Source organism: Penicillium maclennaniae, assembly GCF_028827695.1.
Source record: "Penicillium maclennaniae strain IBT 15551 chromosome Unknown utg000004l:1.0-3007600.0:1.0-3009580.0, whole genome shotgun sequence".
In the NCBI taxonomy this organism is placed as follows: domain Eukaryota; kingdom Fungi; phylum Ascomycota; class Eurotiomycetes; order Eurotiales; family Aspergillaceae; genus Penicillium; species Penicillium maclennaniae.
The window spans coordinates 1,694,655-1,719,108 of record NW_026623216.1 but is presented as its reverse complement, the minus strand read 5'-3'; the positions used below and the strand labels follow the sequence as shown (position 1 = coordinate 1,719,108).

General features: G+C 52.3%; 11 protein-coding genes across 11 annotated transcripts; 9 read left to right on the top strand and 2 right to left on the bottom strand.

The window, feature by feature from the left end:
* Positions 1-428: 428 nt before the first annotated feature.
* On the top strand, positions 429-3,962 carry N7477_004811 (uncharacterized protein; the record flags this gene model as incomplete). Its single annotated transcript, XM_056966474.1, has 6 exons — positions 429-1,223; positions 1,278-1,386; positions 1,556-2,392; positions 2,466-2,952; positions 3,005-3,701; positions 3,774-3,962. 6 exons carry the CDS (start codon positions 429-431, stop codon positions 3,960-3,962), a joined length of 3,114 nt encoding a protein of 1,037 aa, XP_056823255.1.
* A 1,011-nt stretch (positions 3,963-4,973) lies between these two features.
* Positions 4,974-6,360, top strand: N7477_004810 (uncharacterized protein; the record flags this gene model as incomplete). The annotated part of the gene is made up of 2 exons (XM_056966473.1): positions 4,974-6,248; positions 6,271-6,360. The coding sequence occupies 2 exons, from the start codon at positions 4,974-4,976 to the stop codon at positions 6,358-6,360; spliced, it is 1,365 nt and encodes a 454-aa protein (XP_056823254.1).
* Positions 6,361-6,546: 186 nt separating this feature from the next.
* Positions 6,547-8,042, top strand: N7477_004809 (aminopeptidase P family protein; the record flags this gene model as incomplete). The annotated part of the gene is made up of 3 exons (XM_056966472.1): positions 6,547-6,707; positions 6,756-7,788; positions 7,842-8,042. The coding sequence occupies 3 exons, from the start codon at positions 6,547-6,549 to the stop codon at positions 8,040-8,042; spliced, it is 1,395 nt and encodes a 464-aa protein (XP_056823253.1).
* Positions 8,043-8,175: 133 nt separating this feature from the next.
* On the bottom strand, positions 8,176-9,118 carry N7477_004808 (uncharacterized protein; the record flags this gene model as incomplete). The annotated part of the gene is made up of 4 exons (XM_056966471.1): positions 8,176-8,685; positions 8,740-8,784; positions 8,833-8,863; positions 8,973-9,118. The coding sequence occupies 4 exons, from the start codon at positions 9,116-9,118 to the stop codon at positions 8,176-8,178; spliced, it is 732 nt and encodes a 243-aa protein (XP_056823252.1).
* Positions 9,119-9,584: 466 nt separating this feature from the next.
* Positions 9,585-12,713, top strand: N7477_004807 (Sterol O-acyltransferase ACAT/DAG/ARE; the record flags this gene model as incomplete). Its single annotated transcript, XM_056966470.1, has 8 exons — positions 9,585-10,145; positions 10,204-10,345; positions 10,400-11,067; positions 11,128-11,512; positions 11,576-11,878; positions 11,931-12,256; positions 12,325-12,448; positions 12,511-12,713. 8 exons carry the CDS (start codon positions 9,585-9,587, stop codon positions 12,711-12,713), a joined length of 2,712 nt encoding a protein of 903 aa, XP_056823251.1.
* Positions 12,714-12,967: 254 nt separating this feature from the next.
* sac6 (fimbrin) lies at positions 12,968-15,230 on the bottom strand (the record flags this gene model as incomplete). Its single annotated transcript, XM_056966469.1, has 5 exons — positions 12,968-12,999; positions 13,052-14,034; positions 14,126-14,829; positions 14,910-15,120; positions 15,208-15,230. 5 exons carry the CDS (start codon positions 15,228-15,230, stop codon positions 12,968-12,970), a joined length of 1,953 nt encoding a protein of 650 aa, XP_056823250.1.
* A 1,099-nt stretch (positions 15,231-16,329) lies between these two features.
* N7477_004805 (DDHD family phospholipase) lies at positions 16,330-19,077 on the top strand (the record flags this gene model as incomplete). Its single annotated transcript, XM_056966468.1, has 4 exons — positions 16,330-16,438; positions 16,524-17,772; positions 17,831-18,770; positions 18,829-19,077. The coding sequence occupies 4 exons, from the start codon at positions 16,330-16,332 to the stop codon at positions 19,075-19,077; spliced, it is 2,547 nt and encodes an 848-aa protein (XP_056823249.1).
* Positions 19,078-19,634: 557 nt separating this feature from the next.
* Positions 19,635-20,069, top strand: N7477_004804 (PaaI family thioesterase; the record flags this gene model as incomplete). The annotated part of the gene is made up of 1 exon (XM_056966467.1): positions 19,635-20,069. One exon carries the CDS (start codon positions 19,635-19,637, stop codon positions 20,067-20,069), a length of 435 nt encoding a protein of 144 aa, XP_056823248.1.
* Positions 20,070-20,528: 459 nt separating this feature from the next.
* Positions 20,529-21,089, top strand: N7477_004803 (uncharacterized protein; the record flags this gene model as incomplete). Its single annotated transcript, XM_056966466.1, has 1 exon — positions 20,529-21,089. One exon carries the CDS (start codon positions 20,529-20,531, stop codon positions 21,087-21,089), a length of 561 nt encoding a protein of 186 aa, XP_056823247.1.
* Positions 21,090-21,217: 128 nt separating this feature from the next.
* Positions 21,218-23,578, top strand: N7477_004802 (uncharacterized protein; the record flags this gene model as incomplete). The annotated part of the gene is made up of 1 exon (XM_056966465.1): positions 21,218-23,578. One exon carries the CDS (start codon positions 21,218-21,220, stop codon positions 23,576-23,578), a length of 2,361 nt encoding a protein of 786 aa, XP_056823246.1.
* A 174-nt stretch (positions 23,579-23,752) lies between these two features.
* Positions 23,753-24,286, top strand: N7477_004801 (transcriptional coactivator p15/PC4 family protein; the record flags this gene model as incomplete). The annotated part of the gene is made up of 2 exons (XM_056966464.1): positions 23,753-23,989; positions 24,074-24,286. 2 exons carry the CDS (start codon positions 23,753-23,755, stop codon positions 24,284-24,286), a joined length of 450 nt encoding a protein of 149 aa, XP_056823245.1.
* Positions 24,287-24,454: the final 168 nt, after the last annotated feature.

Genomic DNA, 24,454 nt, shown 5'->3' with positions numbered 1-24,454 from the left:
CATTCCACCGCCCGGCAAACCCACACGGGCCACCCCTGAACCCGGGCGCGGGACTGCGGCCCCTGAACTCTTTCACTGTGTCGCCTTACGTGAGTGATTCCGCATCTTTCGACTTGTGCGGTTGCTCACTTTCGTTCAGTCATGTCTATTTCCGTGTGATAGATCTTCCTAGCATTCCGAATCTCTCCAAGCGATGCGTTGAAGCGCATACTTGCCAGGATCCACTCAAGTTCTCTTGACAAGCGCACGTTGAAGAATGAGTCAAGACATCCGAACTCGATTCACGACCACCGATCAATTGCGTCGAATCGTTTCGTGCGTCTAACGGTCTTCTTTGGGACTCTCTATCGTGAAATTTGGTCCCGGTTTCTCAATGCCTGGCTTCAATATTTAAAACAATCTGATACCGAGCTTCTTCGTCTTCAAAAATGCTACACCGCTCAGCCCTGGAAGATGAAGCCAGACCGTTCCACACCAGGCAACCCTCGGGCCCGCTCACAGAAGCGCCTTTGGCACCTCTTTCCAGCCGGCCCTCCTCTCGATCATCCAGGCCTAGCTCTCGCAATCGAATGGCCAAGTCTGGAGCCGTGACCCCCACGGGGCTAGGGGTGGTCACAGAGAACGGCCCCGAACTTCATCCTGAGAGTCTCAAAATGTCTAGCCCTATCAAAGAAGGGTTAGGTAGCTTGAACCGTTGGTCTCAGTCAACAACCTCGAGCAAAAGCCCTTCTGAATACACAGGCCACCGCCGAGGCAGCTCCAAAATGTCTATATCAGGTCATAGTCCTCACAGGGCCCGAGGGCTAGGCGAATTGCCCGAGTTGGACCTTCCCGAATTCAAGACATCTGATATCTTTTCCACCGATTCTACCGCCTCTCAACTTGATTTCTCGTACAATGCCTCTGGCCATATTTTCCAAAATTCAGCAAATGATCTGAAGGAAAACGCACGGTCCTATCAACCAGACTATATGACCGCTCATGCTAGTGAAGGCGCGTCTTCTTCGGTAGACGGAGAAGGCGAGGCAGACCGACAGCATGGCCAAACCCAAAAAGCAATGCTTTCGAAGGCCCTGCAAAAGGCAAACACAGCAGTTCTTCTTGATAACGCTGCTAACTTTGAAGGCGCTATGGAAGCTTACACCGATGCATGCCAGTTACTGCAGCTGGTAATGCTTCGTAGTAACGGAGGCGATGAAGAAAAGCTCAAACTACAAGAGATTGTATGCATACCTATTCCAGCGACATGTCACATCTATCGATACTAACTGTCTCAGCGCGATACCTATATGATCAGAATCACCGAGCTTCAGCGTATGGACTTTCCACTCCCAGACAATGCCGATAAAGCTCTACCTGAGCGCCCTATTAGTCAAGAATCATACGGTGAATTGATGCATTCATCCGCAACTGATAATTCTCGTGCCGGGAGCCAACAAAGTTCTGCGCACTCCAGCCTTGGTCTCCAAATAGCGACTGAAGAAGCGAAAACATTAACTTTCGAGACGGCACCACCTCGCCACCAGTCCCTGCGGCCATCTGCGATTTCCGGCAGATCGACTCCCCCCGAACGGATCCAACACCACGTATAATGGGCAGTACTTGGACACATCTGCTCAAGAGATCAATGAATCAACATCTTGGCTGGACACAATTGATGAGTCTGGCGCATCCTCGCCATCATCGGCGCATTCGAAGGCCTCTTCAGTGTATCTGCGCCAGCGCACAAGCCGTCGCATTAGCACTGATACGGAAGCCGAATTTGACGCGGCACTTGATGCAGCCGTGGAAGCTGCGTACGACGAGGGCCTTGAGCCCGTCTTTGAGTGCCACGAAGACCACAATGATGATGTCGTGGCCAATGCTCGCCGGAATATCGAGCTGGCGAAGCAGCGGGTGCGGGAAGCAGAACTTGAAGCCGAAGTCGCAATGAATCGTGGCCGTGAAATGCGCCGCATTCAGGAACAAAACATGGAGCAGGACCTAGAGCCCCACCGTGATTCGGATTATCTCGACGAGGAGGCAGAAGAGGAAGAGCGTCTTCTCGAAGAGATGACGAAGGGCTATGTTATGGACGATTTCGAGTTTGGTATCCAATCCAAGTCTGCTCTGCCTCGGGAATCTGACTCAAGCAACATATCGGGAAGGACGTGGGAAAGCTCAGCGGCGTCTAATATCACAAGCATTGGGGCGACTCTTTCCACTCTCACCGAGGACGATGACATCCTACCACCTGGTCAAAGACCAGACAGAATTGGTCTCCCATCATCTCCGCCTTCCGTGGCATTGCCTCCAATTCCGTTATCGTCAGATTTCCCGGCTCTGCCCGCTCAGAGGTTTTCTTTAACAAACCCCCCCTCCTCCCATTATGGGTCCGCCTCCCGTCCCTGGTGTGCGAGCCCGGAGAATTTCAAAGCGGGACTCTAAGGATCTCACAATTGAGACAAGTGCACGTCCTCGTGCAGACTCGAGTGCTTCGGGATTGTCCTTCTCAACTCCTTCGGCAAGCCGGCCGCCACCACCTCTTCCCAAAGACGATGTGTCCTCTGACGCCCCCAAGACTTCTATGACCGGCACCAGATCCAGCTCCAGCTTGCATCCTTCCAAACGCAATCCGTCAGTGAGCTCGTTTGTAGACCAAGCCAACCTCGCCAAAGCCCGAACCCACGAGGATGACGAGCTCGGGCTTCCACCTCTGCCTTTATCCGCACGACCCATTGGCAAGGTCCCCTCGGCCCCAGATGGTTTGGACAAGATCAATTCCGATTTTAACGCTTTCAGAAACCGCAATGTGTCTGTTTCCAACCCTGAGACAGCAACAGCACCAGCACCCGGCTCTCCAACAACCCCGTGGAGTGGTTCGTTCCCGGGCCTGGATACTCAAAAGGCCACCATGGCAGGGAGTATCCCTGTCATGCCTACCCCCACTGTTGCCTACTTCACGCAAAATGGGTTGCCTACGGGTGGTCTCGATATCTTGGACTGCAACATCCACTCCCCCTAGCGCCTTAGGCCGCCCGAATTCGCTAGTCGCTAATGCGCCGCTACCGTTAGAGCCGTGTCCGGAGTCTTTCCTTCTGCGCCCATTCTGGCTCATGCGATGTCTGTATCAAACACTCGCTCACCCCCATGGCGGGTATCTGTCCGCGAAGCTATTCGTTCCTCGGGACGCGTGGCGTGTGAAGAACATCAAGATCAAATGTCTCGAGGACAAAGTGTCCAACTGCGATCTTCTTACGGCGGCTCTCTTGAAACTAGCTCGAGTTGATACATATGACGCAGACGCCGTTTTGGAAGAAATGCAGTCTTTAGAGTCTGTTCTTGACCAGGTCCAAACCGCCCTGTCCAAGAAGCTGGGCCATGAGGTCGGAGTTCACACATCTATGCCTCTCTTTCGGTCGAATCCTCTATCGGATGATGGGGCCCACCCTGATCCTCCCCCTTCCAGGACCTCTGGAACTTCTAACAAATCATACCTCCCGACTTGGAAGCGATTGCGAGCGAAGACTTCTGGTAATAGTGCCACTCCGTCTGCTACTCCAAGCGCCCGTGAGAGCAACAAAGACAGTTTCCTCTCAAATTCTCTTCCTATGGCACCGGGCCCTACACCGCATGCGAAGCGTAACGTGACGCAGCTCGAGTTCTCGGGCCCGAGTGCCAATTACATGGGAGCCCTGGCACGTCTCTTCGACGCTGCTCAAGTGATAGGTACGGAAAGGTTCCGTATAGTTTTGGGTTTTTTCAGCGGTATACCGTACTAACTGTCGGAATAGATCAAATCGCTCAGCAAGTCGAAGATCCTGGACTCAAACATTCATCCTCCACCCACGTTGGTCTCAGAGCTCAGTACGCGACACGCCGCCGAGTTCTTCGGTTTCTACGTATGCCGTTTCGCTCTGGCCGATTTGGGTATGATGCTTGATAAGTATATTAAGCGAGGTAGTGAGCATGTGTTGATCTAAGGAGTTACACGAAGTGATATGACAGATTCCTCAATGTCCTCCCATTCTCTCTGTGTGGTTTTACTTGGCCGCGCCTCTATTCTTTGACTTCTTTTTTTTCGCCAATGTTGCTTGACGTTTTTATTGACTCTCCGCCATGTCTTTAAGATACCATGATTTGCCTCGGATATGATTTGAAGAACATACTTGTCACGAGAAGGACACTATACCTATCATTAGCTTCGTGCCTTGCAATCTACTGTAGACTATGGGTTTGCGTTTTAAGTCCTTTAGTCTACTGGGCTGGTAGACGGCGTGTATTGAACAGGGAATCTGCCTCGAGGGGGGGGGCGAAGTAAACAAAACAGACAAGCCGTAGCGAGAACCGCGCACTATGCGGCGGTGGCAGAGTTGCGCAACATGACAGATGGCAAGAGGGCCACGAAAGCAGCAAAATACGACGGTTCCGGCGGCACATTGGCAATGCTGCCAATGCGACTAGTCTTCTCTAGAGCCAAAGTCAGCAGCACCAGACAGCTCACGGGCCCCGTTTTGAAACCCCTGTGAAGCAGCAGATATATATTTCGATTGAAGGTATGGGGGTTCATGCAAGCATAAAGTCAAACCCTGGATCGAAATTACGTAGTGTATCAGTGTATCAATTATCAAGTCAAAGACAACAGGGCGGAGTGACTATAGAGATTCCGCTGGATTGAGGAGTTGGAAATACATAGCAATGTTCCATACATACCGGGAAAATAGTCAAATGCCTAGGAAGCTAAGCAGAAAAAAAAAACATGAATGGTAAAGAGTAGACAAGATACGAATAAAAAAAATATCGGATATACCATGGAACATATACGGAGAAAACAGAGAAAACAGAGAAAGGTTGGGGCTCCGCTTTCCACGTGGACGCGTCCCAAAAACAACTCTAAAGTCAAAAACATCGCGTTGCGCGGTCGTTGCTCCCCCCAATGCTCTGACTCTGAGTCCTCTCCCCAAGTTTTCCCTCTTTGTGTCCGGGCTTTCACCATGCCTCGACCTGCGCCTAAACGAAATAGATCCACCAGAGCCAAGGCTAATGTCAGTGCAGACATCGAAGCGCGCGATCCCGATGTGGACGCGTCAAAAGCTCCCGAACGCGGCTCTACCGACCCTCGAACCCTACGCAGTCAGACACCGTTGACCAAGAATTATGAGCAAGCGATTGACTCGTCGCCGGCCGAACGACCGGGTACAGGCAGTCGACCTGGCACTGGTAGTCGGCCTCCCACTAGATCTCGCGGATACTCGTCTACGCTTTCTTTGGCTGGGCGCAACGGTGATATAAGCTTGCGCGTGCCCGGTACGCCTGGCTATGAGAGTTCGGTACTGAGCAACTTCAGACGCCGCCCGCGACAACAGAGTATTCTCCAGATGATGCAGGCGGAGGATGGCTCTTCTGACCTCGACGATGACGACTTCCTCGGCAGCCTCAGCCCGCAGGATGAGTCGACGCCGCTGAATACTTCCAGAGGCAGATCATTACTAGTCAGATCGGCTGAAGATCCACCGTCGGAATCGCCTCCTTCGTCGGTCGGATCGCGCAAGCGCAAGCGCGCCGAAGACATTCAAGTACCTGGGTCCCCTACTGCCCAAGAGAGGGTCGAAGATACTCCAACTGCGACACCAGTTGCCCATGGGCATTTATCGCATATGTCAGAAGCCACACCTCAGCCTTTGCAATTCCCAGAGGTCTACAGTCAGACCATGGCACCCCCGGACAGTAGCCCTATGGGCTCTGTCGCCCCTCAGTCACCAGTTGCCGTTGCCGATGTCCATAACAACTCCGGATCTAACAAGACCAGAGATCCGACTCATCTCTCAACGGCGGCACTACAAAGCAGATTTCTACCACGACGTCGGCAGCGCCAACGCAAGCGCCATCCGCATGGCGGATCCGATGACCCTGTCGAAAGTGATGAAGAGATGCACGATGCTGCATCTGGCGATGAAGATGAGCTAAGCTACCTACCTGCAAAAGGTTCACGGCGCGGACAGTCTGAAAAACGCCAGCCTCTTGGCCACGCGCGAGAAAAATCAAAGCTCAATAATCAGAAGCAAAAGACAAGCAAGATCAAATCGGCCCCTGTGCCCAAACCGTCGGAGCCGCAGACGCCGGCCACATATTCGCGTGCGCGTCGCGGTGGAGAACTGGACAAGGAAAATGAAATGCTACTATCCTCACCTTCCTCGTCACCCTTATCATCGCCCCCTGAGTCAGACGCTCCTGATTCTGGTGGAGAGACCCTGCCTATGCGACGATACGTGAGTGACGAGCTTCGTGCAGCTGCCAAAAAAATTTGCCGAGGTCGATAAGTGGCAGATGGAGTTTGAAGAAGTCTCTGCATCGGAGATGCCAGGCAGTCCGACCCGTTGAAAGAATAAGTTGTATTTTGATGTATAACGAAAATGAAATTACCGGCGTTAGCCGCCTTGGCCGCATTCCAACATCTCGGCTGTTGAGCCCCGCAGCAATGCAACAGTAAATTTACTGCTTTTGCCCCGCTACCTACTCCGCAGTTTTCTGCGCGGCTCTTTTCTTTTCCATCCTCATCTGCCCATCATGGCTTCAGTCGATTCCATTCTCGCTGCCAAGTATCCGGCCAAAGCCCACGCGCGCCGTGTCGCGGAGGCCCTAAAGGCGCACGGCGATGCTGGCGCTATTTACCTCGAGGCACAAAAGACCCGTCTGATCGAGGATAACGATGAGGCGATGCCTTTCAGGTACGTTGATGGTCCAATTGAGCCGGCGTATGCTGATTGAAGATGTAGACAACGTCGTCCTTTTTTCTACCTCACTGGATGTCTTTTGGCCGATGCGTCGATGGCCTATGATATCAAAGCCGACCAGTTGACCTTGTTCGTTCCGCCGATCGACCCTGATTCCGTCATTTGGTCCGGTCTGCCTTTGTCGGTGGAGGAAGCTGCGCAGCTGTACGACGTTGACCGTGTACTGTACACCACCGACGTCAATGCCACTCTCGCCTCGATTGCCTCGGCTCACGGTGGAACAACCGTGGCCTTTGCCATCGAGGAACAAGTTTCCGAAGGCATCGAGTTTAAGGGCTTCGCCGAGGCTAAGCTGTCCGTCTTGAAGGACGTGATTGGGGATGCTCGCGTGGTCAAGGATGCCTATGAAGTAGCACTTTTGAGAAAAGCAAATGACATTACTGCCAAGGCACACATTGCCGCCATCAGGGCTTCAAGGACGGCCACCAATGAACGGGAGATGGAGGCAGCTTTCCTCAGCATCTGCGTCGCCAATAACTGTCGTGAGCAGTCTTATCACCCCATTTTCGCCGGTGGTGAAAATGGAGCTACCCTCCATTACGTCCGGAATGACGAGAGTCTGACGGACGCGGCAACACAGAAGCGAAAGGGTAACTTGTTGATAGATGCCGGATGTGAATACCAGACATACTGCGCTGATGTCACGCGTGTCATTCCTCTTGCTGGAAAGTTCCCCACGGAGACCCGTCAGATCTATGAAATTGTCTTAGAGATGCAGAGAGAGTGCATTGCGGTGCTGAAAGAGGGCGTCCGGTGGGACGACGTGCACGCATTGGCGCACCGCATTGCCATCAAGGGCCTGCTGAAGCTCGGGATTCTGCGTGGCTCCGAAGACGAACTCTTTGAGAAGCGCGTCAGTGTGGCCTTTTTCCCGCACGGCCTGGGCCATTATCTGGGCATGGATACCCACGATACCGGTGGCTATCCCAACTACGATGACAAAGATAAAATGTTCCGGTATCTGCGTGTTCGGCGCAACCTGCCTGCGGGCGCTGTGATTACGGTCGAGCCCGGCGTAAGATACATTCCCTGGACCCAAGACTAGATACGTAGCTAACGAGATATTAGATTTACTTCTGCCGCTTCATTATCGATCCGGTCTTGAAGTCTTCGGAGCTTGGCAAGTACATTGATGCCGATGTCCTGGAGCGGTACTGGAGCGTGGGAGGCGTGCGTATCGAGGATAACATTCATATCACTAAGGACGGTAGTGAGAACTTGACATCGGCCCCGAAGGCCATCGAGGAGGTGGAGAGCCTTGCTCAATAAGATGAGTGTAATTATGGAGACAGAATAAATGGATCTTAAAATTCGAGCCGACCGACATAATCGGACCGAGTCGCATTGCGCAGACTGTACAAGATTTTCCGTCCCCTGTGATATTGGGATTCTTGAATCGAGATTAGATGCCCCTTCGGAGGCGTTTTCGAGCGCTACCTCTGCCACTCGATTCTACCTCGGACTGATCGGTCTTCTCCTTTTCCTTCCGATCCAGAACCATAGTCAATATGTCGTATGCAAACTCAGGTACCTCGAAACAGAGATTTTTCCATTCTTTCTCAACCTCATGCCGCAGATCATGACTGCGGGAGGCCCAGAATGACGCGATGGGTCTACGTATCGTGGTGTCGTTCTTAGGAGTGTGGGTGTAGACGTAGCGGGCGTAGGCCAGCTCGCCGCTGGGAGTGCCGTTGACTCGGTGGATTTTGGTGTGCGCCAGGCTTTTCAGCGCCGGCAAGCCGAATTTCTCCGCTAGTGTGTAGATACGCGCATGTTGTAGGAGCTGTTGGCCGCTTGGATCTCTTCCTTCTGACAGAGTCTCGGTTTGCGGTACGGTGTAATCGCGGGTATACTGGAACTGCAAAAAGCATCCAAGAGCTTCAACGTTCTCATCCGGTAGTTCAATGCGCCGCTGGCCACATCTTTAGTATACCTGAAAGGTTTCTCAGAGAATGCCAGTGCTCACCGGGCCTGAGGCGTCAAAATTTTTCACGATTGCCGCAAGGAAAGGCTATTCCACGATGAGCTTTTGATGTGCCTTCAGAACGGTCTGTCCGACAACTAGCTCCACGATTGGCGAAATGAGTAAACTAGGAAACATGAGCTAGCGGTTCATCAAAGCAAGCGGTCCCGTTGCTATACGATAGCTCTGGCACCCTCGCCAAGGAGTGATGAGGAAAGCTGGTTGGGAGCATTTACTCCATAAATTCGAGATCAGTATGCTTCTTTGCGGGAGTTGGAGGTTCGATCTCGGGTTGCGTATCCGGGAGAAAGGCATCTTCCGTTGTTCTACGTTGCTCTGAAGGTGCCGGGCCAGAAATCGTGTCAATCACCGCGTCTTGCATGCGCCTTATCTCGACCTCGAGGGGAAACTGTTGATCTCTGTAATTGCCTCTGGCTTGTCGGCAATCGAGACTTGGGCTTGCGGTCGGTCCATGCTGGATCCGTAGGGGAAGAAAATTCGGGGGAGGGGGTTGGAGGGGTGAGGGGGCAAGATGGTGCAGCTTTTAATTGTGGCTGATGGTCGCTTCGGGGAATGAGTCGCACAGAGTGTCTTGGCCTGCTGATTGAATGGTACATTGGTATATCAGACTGCTTGAATGGGAATTCACAGTCAAAGTTCTAGTCCATCAAGTCGAGTTCTAGTCCCTATGTCACTCCATCACAGATTGTCCGATCCGGACTTGGTAACGTCATGTGTTTACATCCTTGCCACTGGACGATCCGAGGCACCCGACCTCCTAGAGCTATTCAAAGGTCGAGATCTATTCTTGGACTCTAGTATTGGGACCCCCAATCCTCGATGATCGCATGTGGGCCATGAATCAGGACAAGCAGGTGGATCTACTGCAAGGGCAGCTTGCTCCGACCCCCTCTAGCTCCGAGACCGAGACAGGCGAAAGAAGGGTACCGATCAAGCTCCAGGAGACCGACCGAGTCGGACAATACCTGCTCACCACCGAAGATGCCAACCTGCTGAAAGAAGTGCTCTGGCACAATGCGTACTTGGAGAGATCGGGAATGCCGGAGAAACGTCGCTTTCGCTTTCGAGACTTGGAATTTACTCGGCAACTCAGCACCTTGGATCGCCAGAACCCCAAGTTCACGTCCTCACAGTTCCATGGCTTTTTCACGCTTTTCTGGTTGGGAGTGGCCTTGTTGTTGGTCAAGGTTGCGGCTAATAACTGGCGAATCTACGGGACCATCTGGGGCAAGACCGAGATCATTCGGCTGATGTTTCGTAAGGATGTGCTGGCCCTGGGGCTGACCGACTTGGCCCTTTGCTTGTCGACCGTATTCTGTCTTGAACTCCAGCGAGTCATCCGGCGCGGAACCTTGCGCTGGAGTGGCCTTGGCTGGGTGATCCAGAATGTATAGACCCCAGCACCGTTTCCCCGGCTTTTGCGACGCCTGAGCTAACACGCGATAGATCTGGCAAACTGCATACCTTGCGGGCTTTGTCTGGTGGACATATTATCGGGACTGGCCTTGGACACATACCGTGTTTATAGTCCTGCATTGCTTGACGATGTTGATGAAACAACATAGTTATTCATCTTATAATGGCTACTGTCAGTGACCACCCTCTTCAATTATCATCGCATCGCTAACGGAGACCCTGCCAGTATCCGAATTGTACATCAAGCGTGGTCTGTTGATGACAAGACTTTGGCAGCTAGAGAAACAACTCGACCACCATTCATCATCTACCGGGCATGCCTCTGCAGTCCACACCGACCTCGATTCTGAGCTCACCCGCCTGGAGCGGCAGGATGAGAACCAGCGCTCAGCGGCCATGAGAGACCTTGATGGGACTCACGACACCGACCACCTCCTGTCGATTGCTGAAACCATCGAGCATGGCACACCTCTCGAGTGCTCACAGATGAGATCACTCAAAGCGCTCTTGGAACGGGAAATTGAGCTGTTGTCAGAAGGGCTCCGGGGTCAATCCTCATCTTCCAACCATTACCCCTGCAATTTGACGCTGAGCAATTTCTGTGATTTCATTACCTTGCCCACACTAGTCTATGAACTTGAATATCCGCGGACAGAGAGAGTGAATTGGGCCTATGTTGCCGAGAAAACAGCTGCCACCTTCGGTACCATCGTGGTCATGATTGTCGTTTCGCAAAATTGGATATATCCGGTCGTGATGTCGACCGTGCGCATGAAAGAGGAGGGGCTCACTGTACAGCAGAGGCTCCAGGAGTTCCCCTGGGTCTTAAGTGACTTGCTGTTCCCCTTCATGATGGAGTACTTGCTAGCTTTTTATGTAATCTGGGAGTGCGTGGTGAGTTGCTCCCGATTCCTGGATGCTTACGACAGATGTCACTAACCGTTGAAACCTCAGCTCAATGCTCTGGCCGAGATTACCCGATTTGCAGACCGTGGCTTCTATGCAGACTGGTGGAACTCGGTCTCCTGGGACCAGTTTGCTCGCGATTGGAATCGTCCGGTGCACAGTTTCCTGCTGCGACACGTCTATCATAGCTCTATCAGCTCCTTCAAATTGTCCCGGGTTTCTGCCAGCCTGATGACGTTCTTTCTATCGGCGTGTGTTCATGAACTGATCATGCTGTGTATTTTCCGGCGACTGCGAGGCTATCTGCTCTTCCTCCAAATGTCGCAGCTGCCGCTCGTCTCGTTGAGTCGGACACGCCTTATGCGTGGCCGTCGACTTATAGGGAACATCTTCTTTTGGCTGGGCATCTTCACGGGGCCGAGTCTACTTTGTAGTTTGTATTTGATTATATGACATAGAATGGAAGATACTCGATGCTCATGTCTCGATCTTCTAGCTCTTCTGCAGATGAGGAGCCACTCAGCCAGCCGCAATCCTCGTACCTTGAGAACTTCGTCGCTTACCTTGGCTATGTTATCTTGGGAGCAGGAGCTGGGGACGGTCAATCACGTTTTGCCGAGACGGGGTGACCCCACGTTGATCTTATTGTTCTTCCGTGACTTCCCCACACCCGGCGATATCCTTTTCTTTTTCTCATCTCGAGTTCCCACGATGGCATCCAATCCACCGGCGGCTTGCTGCACTGTTGGTGTAAAGCATGAAGGCGAAGCTCAAGGCCAGTTCCAACAGGTTGGCGATGGTGTGGAATTGCCCCTGCTCCAACCCCGAAGTATGACGGCTAATCAGCACAGTGGAGGCATACATCTCGCTCCCGGCTGATCACTCCACTACACGCGCCATTCTGCTACTTACTGATGTGATCGGACACCGATTCATCAATGCCCAGCTGATTGCGGATCAACTGGCAGCAAATGGCTACTTCGTTGTCATGCCGGACCTGTTCCACGGTGATCCGGTACCGCTCAATCGCCCAGATGGGTTCGACTTGATGGCCTGGTTAAAAGGTCCGCCCGGACATCTGCCTGACCGTGTGGAGCCGGTGGTGCAAACTGTGTTCCAGGAAATGAAGGCTAGCCTGGGCTGTGAGCGAATCGGTGCAATTGGATATTGCTTTGGAGTAAGATCTTTCGTCTATATTACCACGTCCTTGACGGTCGGGAGTCCTGTTAATTCTGTGGCTTGTAGGCCAAGTACGCTGTCCGTATGCTCCAGCCCGGGGGTTGTGAAGTCGCCTATCTCGCCCACCCGAGCTTCGTGGAGACCGATGAGCTGGCAGCAATCAAGGGCCCTCTGTCTATTGCTGCAGCCGGTCAGTTTCTGCCCTCTTCAAAAGTCTCCATCGGTCACTAACAAAGACACCCGAAAACATAGAGACTGACTCCATCTTCCCTGCCTCGAAACGCTACGAGTCCGAGGACATTTTGGCCAAGACGGGCCAGCCGTATCAGATCAACCTCTTCAGTGGCGTGCAGCATGGGTTTGCCGTCCGAGCTGATGTCTCCAAGCCGATCAGTCGATTCGCCAAAGAGTCGGCCTTTTCCCAGGCGGTGGCATGGTTCAACCAGTACCTTTAGGCTACATCGGTCTCTACGGCAATCCTTCCAGCGTGTAATCTTGGAAATATTCGCATTTTGGGCTAGATACACTCCCTTCGTTTGCCATATCCAAAGTAGAATGCACATGCATCGAAACTACAGGAGGCACGAACTAACATATTCGCAAAAGGCTGCAGCCATAGCCCTGTGGACAGTACCAGTCGCTGCATGGTCAGTAAAATATCAGTAGAATCGCAGATATGTAAAAGCGTAGTCGAAGACATGGGTCATTGTCACATCTTCTCGTGCGTGGCCATGAGGGAGCCTGCAAGCATGGTGAGTGGAGGGACACGTGAAAGTTGACCAGGTGAACGTACCGATGAAGGTGGTGACCAGGCGAGAGCGCACTTGGCAGATATCCTCGGGTACCAGCCAGATAGTGGCACCCATCTTTCTGGCAATACTGATGCTCAGCTTGGCGTTGGCATATGCCTCCTCGTCTGAGCGGCCAGGGGTGACCAAATCGTAGTCTACGTAGCTGCTCTTCATGCCGTTGAGCACATCCAGGAGGAACAGGCCAGTTCCAATGGATGGGTCCTTGAAGCTCCGGATTGTAGAGGACTGACCGCCACTCTTGGACATGTCATTCGCCCATCGAATCATCTCCGCATCAGTGATCTCGCGCTTACCCAGTCGCTGAGCGAGAGCAGACAAGGTTCTGGTGATATCCCGGCGCATCAATTGCCACACCAAACCGAGGGTCAGGGTCCGCTGACCGTCCGTGATATCGGCACCCTGCACTCCAACCAGAGAAAATCCGTGGTGCTTTCCAAGCTCGATGGAATAATTTGTGTTTTCCACCGCCTTGAATCGCATCAGCTCGGCACCCGAAGCCGGACGTTTGTTGACGTGTCTCCAGTTGACGCTGCCCGGAATGACCTTATCGTAGGCCTGTAACAAAATGTTTCCATCACGCAGGTCGTCAAACAGCGAGTTGACCGCAGGCTGCACATCCAACGAGTTGAGCCAGAGAGTGAAGACTCTTGCCTCGCGCTCACCTTCGGCGTCAAAGTCCTCAACCTCGAGTTTCTCCTCTTCGGTGATAGGATCAAGTCCGGGGTGAGTATTGAACAAATTGGCAACAAAGGCAAGATTGAGCTTCGGGTTTCCAGCGACCAGGGAGGTAGGGGTCAAAAATTTGCGGCAGTCCAGCTTCTCTGCGTTGGTGAGAACCTCCTCTGCGCGCTGGAGCAAGTCTGTAGTCTGGAGAGGTCCACGGGAGCAGACATCAGGTGCCAGCTGGTTCAAAAGGACCGTGTAGTTTTCACCATCCTTCACATCCGTGGAGAAGTTGGTCACCCTGAGATGGAAATATTAGCCACGGAATTCCTGGGGCAAGGCCTATATAGTCACTGGAATGGAGCCGGGGAGGGGTTGTCGGAGGAATTTACCGTTTATCCCATTTCGCGTTTTTGAGGTGGTAGTTGAACCAACGTAGCAGAATTTGCTCCGGGGGCAAGCGCAGGAACTGCTCCAGAGTCTCGTCTTCTTCCAAGAGTCGATAAAGCTCGGGATGCAGCTTGATATCAATCTTGCCCAGCAGACCACGACGAATGATCTGCCAGATCAGGCCTAAGATGAGGTGCTCGCGAACCTCGATAATGTCACCACTTCCAATGTTGACGACGGAGCAGCCAATGCCCTTGGCCGAGTTAATGACGATGTTATTATTTTCGGTCATGTGGAAAGCATTCAACTGTTTAATCTTCTTCCCGGCTTTGTTGAGAACACGTTCATCGATAGTATCCGGCACACTATCGTTGATCAACTTGGCGAGGACCAGACCGTCCTTGCACTTGTCGAACATCTCGAACGTGTCGGTGGGGAAGGGCAAGAGGTTTCCAATGTCCGGATCGCCGGCCAGAACGGCATTGATATGTCTCGTGAATTCGGTTCGCTCATCTTCGTTAATCGTGTGCGTAACATTCGCGGATGATCCTTGGACGTGAATCTTGCCTCCAACGCTACCCTTGGATACATGCCGAGATCCGCCAGCGCCGGCTCCGGCTCCAGCCTGGGCTCCTTGGATCACAGCCGCGGGGCTGGAGCCACCCTGGGCACCGGGAGCAGGTCCTGACCGAAGTCGCGACACCAGCTGCCACGCATTAGCGTTAATCCAGATGGAGGTGTTGGAGGAGGGGGGGGGCGGGGCTGTGTCGAGAGATGACCACCTACATCGATATAGTCCTCGAGCTCGACACGCCGGGAGCTGTCGAGGTCCACACCCTTCAAAGTCTGCCGTACGACATCATACGGCTGTCGCTCTGACTGTTGAGTCGCTTTGATCACGGACGCTTCATCGAGGTAGCCACGATCATCCACATCAAGTTTCAGGAATGCATCCTGGAGAGCGAAAATCTCGCCCTGGTCCAGCTGCGGAAACCGCCTAACAGGGACGGAGAGCCATGGTCAGTTCGTGCCATTGAAGGATTGGCGAATAGGGGGGGAGGGAGCGTCTCCGTAGACCACTCACTTCTGCAGCTTGAGAGCGTTCATCTCGGGATGGAGGGGGCGGGGAATGGAGGCGCAGAATAGATCCGAGCCTTTGCAAGGGGAGATGAAGATCGGGGAGGAGGGGATAGGGACTTTCCCTTAGATACAACTGAAGAATTCGAGCAACCGCGGAATTGGGCGCAAGAGTGCTGGGCAGTGCACAGATGAAGAGGCAACCGCGTATACACAAGAGGTGGGGGGGCTCCACGAGCCACAGTGTATTGCGCCCCCGTAAAGGATCTGTTTTTTACCGTCCAGGTACGTCTCGGATACTTCTCCCAGCACGTGTGTGCGCAGGTCCACAAAGTACACAGTTGGTTCCGCCCAGGCAATTTCCGTTACGAGCCGCTTACAGGCACTGTCTTTGGATGACGTCGCCACAGTCAACATCGTGTCCCTCTTCGATCTTGGTCTACATACGAATACGGCAGCATGCTTCGCCTTGGTTCTTCTATCGCACTTCACTCATTCTTTGACCGTTCTGTTCGCCCATCTACATGACTTCCCCATACCCGGTCGCGTGACGATGTCGAACGTGTACCGGAGTTTGACACTCTTTCGTTCACCTGGCAACACTGGATCCTGGGAAGACGCGCAACCATTCTTGCACTGTCGAACTCGTACCCGTCGCTCTAGATCGTCAGTTAGACTAGGAAATTTGGATTATCTGAATGGATTTCAACCTTGTGGGGGCCGTAGCAAGACATTGCGTGGGTCAGGCGTGTGGGTATATATTGCCTTGCTGATTGGAGCAAATATCCAACAAAAGCAAACTCAGGAGCTCGGAAAAATGCGAATTTGATGAATGCTTGCTCTCACGCTGTGGTGAATGTACCGCCGTAGCATAAAGACATGTATATATAACTCGACCGGACCAGACACTTTGTTCTGTAGTATTCACCGTAAGTCGAAGCTCTAGAGCGGAAGCGGGATTACATCATGCGGGACCAAAGCAATGGCACTGGACGCTTGCAGTACACTTGGCTTTGGCCACGGCCTTTGCTATTCCTCTGCTCACCACGTCCTCAAAACGTTATCTAAAATCACTCTGACTCAATTAATCTTTGTTCGCTCGACCAGATTTAGGGCGTACCCCTCGTCCATGGCCGCTGCCGACCAGAAATCGTTCTTGGGGACATTGTCCCCATGGAGTACACCGAGAAGTTCGACCCCTCAGCCCGATCGTTCACTAGGATCCGATGTCTTGCACCGTTCTCAAGGAGAGGATCACACTGTGACCCACAGGCACAGGCTGAGCCAGCGACACTACCCTTTCCGACTGCCCTCTACTGAAAGTGAGATGGTTCTACGCCGTCGATTCGCCGAAACGAAAGCCTGTCTTGATCGATCAAAAAAAGCCGGACCAGAAGCCACCTCCACCGCCGAAGAAGTTTATTCCGTTCTCTATAAAGGATTCGCAGGCTATTGAAGCAACCTTCCAGAGATTATCGGACGTCGAAGACGCCCCGGGACATAGCCCAAGGCAGGAGTCAGCACAACAAGTGCCAACCAAGGTTCCCGTGAACGAAGACTATTTGTTTGATGTGGATATCGAACAGCGAGAGCTCGGCCCGGCTTTTTGGATAGGCCCTGTCTATGAAGTTCGTCGGGGAACCTGGTTTTTCCAGGACGGGTCTGGCTTGAGGCCATGCGAAGAGAACCTGGCGACTCAGCTGGAGGAAGGATATCTCAAGTTACGACCATGGAGGACAGGTTCGCCCGAGACTAGGCATTCCGAATTGTCTACATTTGACGAGCAAGATTATAAACACAACCTACAGGGATTACAAGATCCAGGCCCAGCCAAGTCGCATGCCCAGCCCCAGAGTGGGAATGGATCGGCTGCACCCCCAACGGAACCCCAGCAGTACCGACTCTTTGGGGCCTACATGAATAGAATCGTCGCTTACCAAGATACTTCCACAGCCTGGCTCACCACCGATGACTTTATGTCGCGGGTCAGTACCACTGTATATCAGAAACTAGGCGGCGTCCCCGGGACCAAAGTAGTTCGTGGGCTGGCTGAACCTAAGCGTCCAAAGGAGACCTCCGACTCGAAAGAGTCAGAACGAAAGCTCGCTGAGAAATTACCAAGCGTCATCGGCACTGAACCCCACGCAGAGACCAAGAGGCCGAACGAGTCACTTCCGGTGGATGCATCTGCAGCTGAAATCACGACTGGGTTAGAAAGTGCAGAGAAACGGCCAAAGTCGACATTAGAGCGCCAAATGTCTTCGCTTGCAGGAGAACTGCAAAATCCGGCTGAGCTGGAGGAGCAAGCCCGTAGACAGGAAGAGCAGGAGATGAAAGAATTGAGAGAAGACGACAATGAAGATCGAGAGCGAGAGGTTGATCATTTGATACTGGTGACTCATGGCATCGGTCAACGGCTTGGATTGCGATTGGAGAGTATCAACTTTATCCACGACGTGAACGTGCTGCGGAAGACACTGAAGGGAGTCTACAAGGCCTCTCCAGACCTCCAAGCCCTCAATTCCGCTTTCGCGGACAGTAATGGCAACTGTCGGGTCCAGGTACTCCCTGTGTAAGTGAAAAATTCGCCAACGGGCTGTTCGAGAGAAAGAACTGACACTCCCATATAGATGTTGGCGCCATCTTCTGGATTTTCCGTACCGTGGGGTTCGGCAAAACCGTAAAGAGCTTGATTTGACTGATGCTGATGCCCTTGAGGATGATGCGTATCCCAGTCTAGCGGATATCACACTAGAAAGTGTCCCTGCCGTACGAAATCTTATCTCTGACCTGGCGATGGACGTTCTTTTGTACCAGAGCGGCTATTGTGAACATATTTCCAATATTGTGAAGCAAGAGTGCAACCGAATTCTCCAACTCTACAAAACGCGCAATCCGTCTTTCCAGGGGACTGTTAGCCTCTGCGGCCATTCCCTCGGCAGCGCAATTTTATTTGACATTCTATGTCACCAGCCTACTGAACCCGACGCTGCAAAACAGGGAAGCCAGCCGGCGGCTCAGGAGAGCGACGACATTGCGGAACAGCGAAATCCCGGTCGAATTGCACTGAACTTCGAGTGTGAAGAATTTTTCTGCTTAGGGTCCCCCATTGCTCTCTTTCAAATGCTGAAAGGGAAGACTATCGCTGGATATTCTCCTCTCCGTACGAGAAATCCCAACAGCACTCTTGGGGTCGATATTGAATCTACCGTACTTGGTTCCCTAGGGGCTTCTAAAAGAGACTCACGTAACAGCGCCAGGGGTGAGCTAGATGACAACTCAGCCATCATATCAGCCCCAAAATGCCGCGACATTTACAACATATTTCATCCCTCGGACCCGGTAAGTTACCGACTGGAGCCTCTCATCTCTCCTGCAATGGCAAGCCTGAAGCCACAACCCTTGCCTTCAGTCAAGAGAAGCCTGTGGGCGGCTTCAGGACAGAGCCTTTCCATCCTCGGTACTCGCATGGGCCAGAGTGTGGGTTCTTTGTGGACTAATTTTACATCCGGTGTGGCGAGCAGTTTGCTCAACCGCAGCTTGGGCTTGAATGCCGAAGATGTCCCATCAGTCCCTGGCTCCGGGGGGGAGATCAACAGATGCATCCCATGGGCATAGTCGCGCTCAGTCCGGCTCACCTCAAGATTCACATCGGGACTCCGAGGACCAATTACCTATCCTCATTGACTCCGATATCGAGACACTTTACGATGGGTTCCAAAGGAGCAGAAATGTCCACAGGAAAGATCGTGCTCGGTCCTCGGAGGCTGAGCCCGACATGGAAGCCGAAGACCAGGAGCGGAAATTGAAATTTGAAGACGCCAAGGTGCGTTCCCTCAATTCCAACGGTCGTGTTGACTACAGCATACAGGAGTAAGTAATTTTTAGACCTCTCGATATTTGTCAATCACTGATGCAGTGGAAATCGCAGAGGAGCCTTCGATATCTCGCTGATAGCCAGTATCGCCAGTCACCTTACCTACTGGGGGGACGAAGACGTCAATCATTTCATGCTGTCTCAGATGCTCTCGAGGAAGTCAAGGCATCGAAGTAAGCGAAAGCCTAGAAGCCCCGAATAGACAGTATTGATTGCTGGAGAACTAAGCCCCAAGAGAAAAGGACAAGATTTTCTCTGCGGAGGTTGATAGAGTCTGAGTAGGCGACTAGACAGTCCATTAATTGTTGCCCTTAGGCAAGATTACCGAGATATCCCTAGACCTGGTCATTCATTCAGTATTTTTTGGAACCTCTTTTAATCTTTACCTCCGGAAAATCTGGGCTTGAAGCTTCCCGTGGCTCGGCTGTAGTCAGCGGCGGTCTTTGCCTCTTGCGGACTAGCTCTCGGCTATGAAAACGACCACTTTTCCCTTCCCGCAAAAAACCTCTCTTTTCCCTTGCTTCCCACTTCGGTTCTCCAATCTTCTCCCTTTCAAAATGAATGATGAACTCCGACAGGTGTTGAACGTGTGGGAACGCACTCGCCCCAACAGCCCTATCTATGAGTTTCTTCTGAGTGAGGTAGAGATTTATGATGCCGAAAAGGGCGTCGTCCGGGCTCGACTACGAGTAGGCCCTCGTCAACTCAACTCAAAGGGCAGCTTACACGGTGCTTTTTCTGCTTCCGTGACGGATTGGGCTGGAGGAATGGCCATTGCCTCTTACGGATTGGACTCCACGGGTGTTAGCACGGATATTCACGTCAACTTCCTGTCTGGGGCCAAAGATGGCGACTGGATCGAGATCGAAGGTCGGGCCAACAAGGTCGGCAAGTCACTCGCATTTACCACGGTGACGATCTCTAAAAGGACAGACTCTGGGTTGACCCTTGTCGCCCAGGGATCTCACACCAAATACGTACGGACACGATGAGTACGGCCCTCGATGTGATGTTCGCGAGGTTCCTGCAGCATTGAATCCGTGCAAGTAGACATAGACCACGATCCCGCAATCTTCTTTGCATCTGGCATGACTTGCATTCTTCTTTGAATGACCGGATTCACTCGGATAGCGGAGAGCAACTCCATTCTGTTTAGCTTTAGATGCCTGGCGGCCCTATGGCAGCGGGGCAATTATGAATGGCTACATACGTACAGTTTTTCTTATCAATACTATTTCACATCGGATTCTTTGAACATGTCAACCCACATAGAGACGATCCAAGTCAGGAAGTTGGTTCACATACTCCGCCAAAATCATGTGAAGAGCTCTATGCGGAAAAGTTCCCGCACTGACCACCTCCATTCGACGAGCTCCTGGCCTCTCCTCCTCTTTGAATTAAGTCATGGATCTGAAAACTACCACCTTGATCTTCCCTAATGAGCTCTTGTAATGGATACATCCAGAGACGACGTGGACGCGCTCACCGAGGCCAAGATCGCGCCTTTGTGCTGGACGACCCCTTCGGATCAAATGCGAGCCGATTCGATGACCGAACAACGTCTCTCGACAGCGGGACTACTGCAAGAAGCGATAGAATTTGCCCTCGATTTCCTCTCGACCTCGAGCAACGAAAAGCTAGCGGTCGTGTTCGCCCTCCTCACCATCGTGACCTACATCGTACTCGGACGAGTCGGCCTTCTGTTGATCGGTGTTGCCCTTGGAATCATGTTACATGCTTCGTGGGAAGGGGCCCACAGCCATGGGAAAGAAGGGTCACATATGCCCAGAAAAAGAAAAGAATTGGCCCTCGAGATTTGCAAAAGGCTCTTAGATTGGCCCAGCCGCGTCAGTTCCGCCGAGCTTGAGACTCAGAACAGGGACAATAGCAACCCTGTCACCTCACCGGAAGACTTGTCTGCCGTGGACCTCGACTTTAAGACCTTCCGGCCAGCAACTGCAGCGGCGTTGAGGTTGCTCATAGACGCTGTCATTAGGGACTACGTAAAGTAAATACACACTCATCCCCTTCTCTACATGTCCGGACCCAGCTGACGAAAGTCTCAAGGTATTGGTACGAGCCAATTTTACCCAAGGAATCGGTTTTTCCAGGTTCCTGTCGGAGGACTCTAACCTATTTCATGACCACTGTCTCATCTCATCTTTCGCGGAAACGAACAGAGGATACCTTCTTGCAGTTCCTCACCAATTCTTCATCCATTATCATTGTGTTTTTGAATGAACTCGCTGCTGCATTTGCCGCTGGATCTCCCGCCGCTGAAGCCCAGGAAATTGTTGATCAATACCTCAAGAATGCCCCGGACAGCAGCCTCGCGAACGTTTTGTCAGAGGAACAGCAACGCAAAAAGCTCAATATGATCGCAGATGATATCTTGTCCAGCTTCCTCGATGCAAAAGCCTATGGCTGTTCCCCTGTGAGGGATTTCCTCCGCGAGATCTTCTCGGGAGTCATCTTGGAGTCGACTGTGATGAGCCTTTCGCGCCCCGAATTCATCAATGAGTGGATCATCTATCTCCTACAGGATGGCGAATCTGAAATCATGCACGCAATCGATGCTGGCGTCGAGGGGGCACGTAAACAGGGCGTTTCTACCCCAAAGGTCTCAGAGGAGACGAAGAGTGGGCTACCAGGCCCGAAAAATGACGCAATCGCTTTTCAGAATATCGATCAACAATCCAACCATACTGATAAGGCAACGGAAGAGGCCATCCTAGAAGCAAAACGGCTGAGCGCTATGATTGCATCTCAAGACGTACAGGGATCTTGTCAACAATTCGCCGAAATTTCTCAATCCATAGAGGCGCGTCAATTGACTGATGAGACAAAGAAATCATCGACGCAGCCTACGAAATCCACCCAACAACCGGAAATCTCAGCCCCGGCGGGCATGATGGAGAATCAACTGCTAACCACCGACTCGAAAAGCCCATCATCAAGTCCTACGTCAGAAGACGCAACCCCCTCTTTGGCCCTTCACGGTGCTTTAGTCATGGTGGATGACGATGGTGCCCAGAGTGAGAAAGGAATCATAAAATCACGACCTACGTGGGATTATCTCTTGCAGGTCGAACCACCGTCTACTCGCTCCACCGGATGGATGCTATTTCGAAAGTACTCGGACTTCCAATCTCTCCATGAAATGCTAGTGACGGTGTCACGTTTGAACCAAATAACGAGCTTCTCTGGACGATTTCCAACCTTGCCCGCCTGGAAAGGCCAAACCCGAAAGGCGCTTGCGCGAGACCTGGAGCAATATCTACAGCATGCCTTGAAGCATGAACTCCTTGCGGAAACAGACCGAATGCGGCGATTTTTAGAAAAGGACGCGGGAACCAGTGAGGTCCCCTCTGTCAAACCGGGATTTTCTTTCCCGAGCCAGAGTGCATTCGAAAACATGGGCAAAGGGGTCTTAGGAGCACTCACCAATGCCCCTAAAGGTGTGGCCGGAGGTAGCAGGGCGGTCTTCGACGGTGTGACCGGGGTCTTTGGAGGTGTTGGACATAGCAGAAAGCCAACAAATAGCGACCGGCTGTCCCATCATCAGAAAACGCTGTCACAATCAGAGCGGGAACTTCCAAGCAACTCTAGCTCCACGGGCGACTCGAGTCGCATCGATTCTTCTCCAGCGGAACATAGGCTGGAAGATCACTCGACCTCGTCTCGGACTAGCGAAGAAGAGCGCTCGGCCCGGGTCTCGCCGCCAACGATTTCCTCACTAGGCATGACAACGGAGGCAAGTCCGAAGGCACCACCTGTGAGTGGTTCTGGCAATAGTATGAATCAAGTTGTGAGTGAGCAGGATGCATGGACCTCGGGGTCGACACCAGTGCAGCCTGAGAACCGGAAATCGTTTGAGTCGATCGGCCACGTTGAAGCAGTTGAGGTCAAAGATGACTCGGCCTTGGCATTATTGAAGCCAGCGGACGAGACCAAGTTGACAGGGGAAACGGGCTCTGGCTCACAAGGCGTGCGCCGACAACGGCAACCTATCACCGCGGATGAGACTCAAATCGCAGTCGAGCTGATTTTTGCCGTGATCAACGAACTCTATACTCTTTCATCTGCATGGATTATTCGTCGGACCTTACTGAATGCCGCCAAAACGTACATTCTTCGTCCTGGAAGTCCCACTCTCGAGACAATCCGGGAGTTGCTGCAAAATTCCATGATCGAAAGCCACACCTCGGATGATGCCGTTGGAGAATATCTAAAAAAGCTGCGAGAGAATGCTCTGCCGACAGATGATGAGTTAAGGGCCTGGCCTCCCGCGCCAAGCGAACAGGAAAAGGCGCAGCTGCGCGATAAAGCACGTCGGCTGTTCGTTCAGAGAGGAATTCCCCAGGCACTGACAAGTGTCATGGGTGCAGCGGCCAGCCGGGAGGCGCTTGAGAAGATCTTTGACAGCCTACAGGTGCAAAAGGTTGCACGAGGGTTTATATTCTCCGTGCTTCTTCAGGGTTTACGGGTTTTGACACTGTGATCATTCGAAAACGAACATGTCGCTTTGAGTTGTTTGCGATGAAATGTGAGAACCCAATGACGTAGTAGATAAGACCTCTATAATCACCACGTGACACAACGCGTCTCTCTCCGCGTATCGCGTCTTCCTCACCTGTTGATCTACTCTACCAGCCGAGAAATTCCTCAATCCGGTATGACATCCCGAAAACGCTCTTCGGAATCTCAGGGGCTTGGTGAAGATGTTGGCGTGCATTTGAAGAGATCCAAGGTCGGCACCGGCGAGATGACGAGCAAAGTGGATACCAATGGAGATCGTTACTGGGAAATTTCCAAAATGCGCCGGGTGACCATTTCATCTTTCCGCGGCAAGAAGATGGTCAATGTGCGGGAATATTATGAAAAGGACGGCCAGGAACTTCCCGGCAAAAAGGTAAGCGGGAATCTGTTCGCTCACCCAAGTTTTGGCGTGATTGTAATTGCCATGGCACTCTACTAATTCGACATCTCCTCTCAGGGAATATCCATGCCGATAGATCAGTTCTCTGCTTTGATCAAGCTCCTCCCGGACATCGAACAGGCTCTGAATCAACAGGGCGAGTCTTTGTCTCGGCCAATATACTACGATAGCGCAGACCAGCCGGGTGACGATAACGACGAGCCGGGAAGGAGTGCCAGTCCGTCGAAACAGAATATTGAGGCCACGAGTGACGAGGAGAGTGAAGCCTGACTTTGATGTATTTGGCAACTGGCGGAGCGGAATGCTTCTGTATAGCATGTCACAGCCTCAGTACCCGTTCTGAGGCTACTGTCCACACCACAATTTTGTTCTTGAGCGTGATCTGAACTAGCCCTAGTAACATTAGTTCTTATTCACAATTCCATATGTTACTTCTTA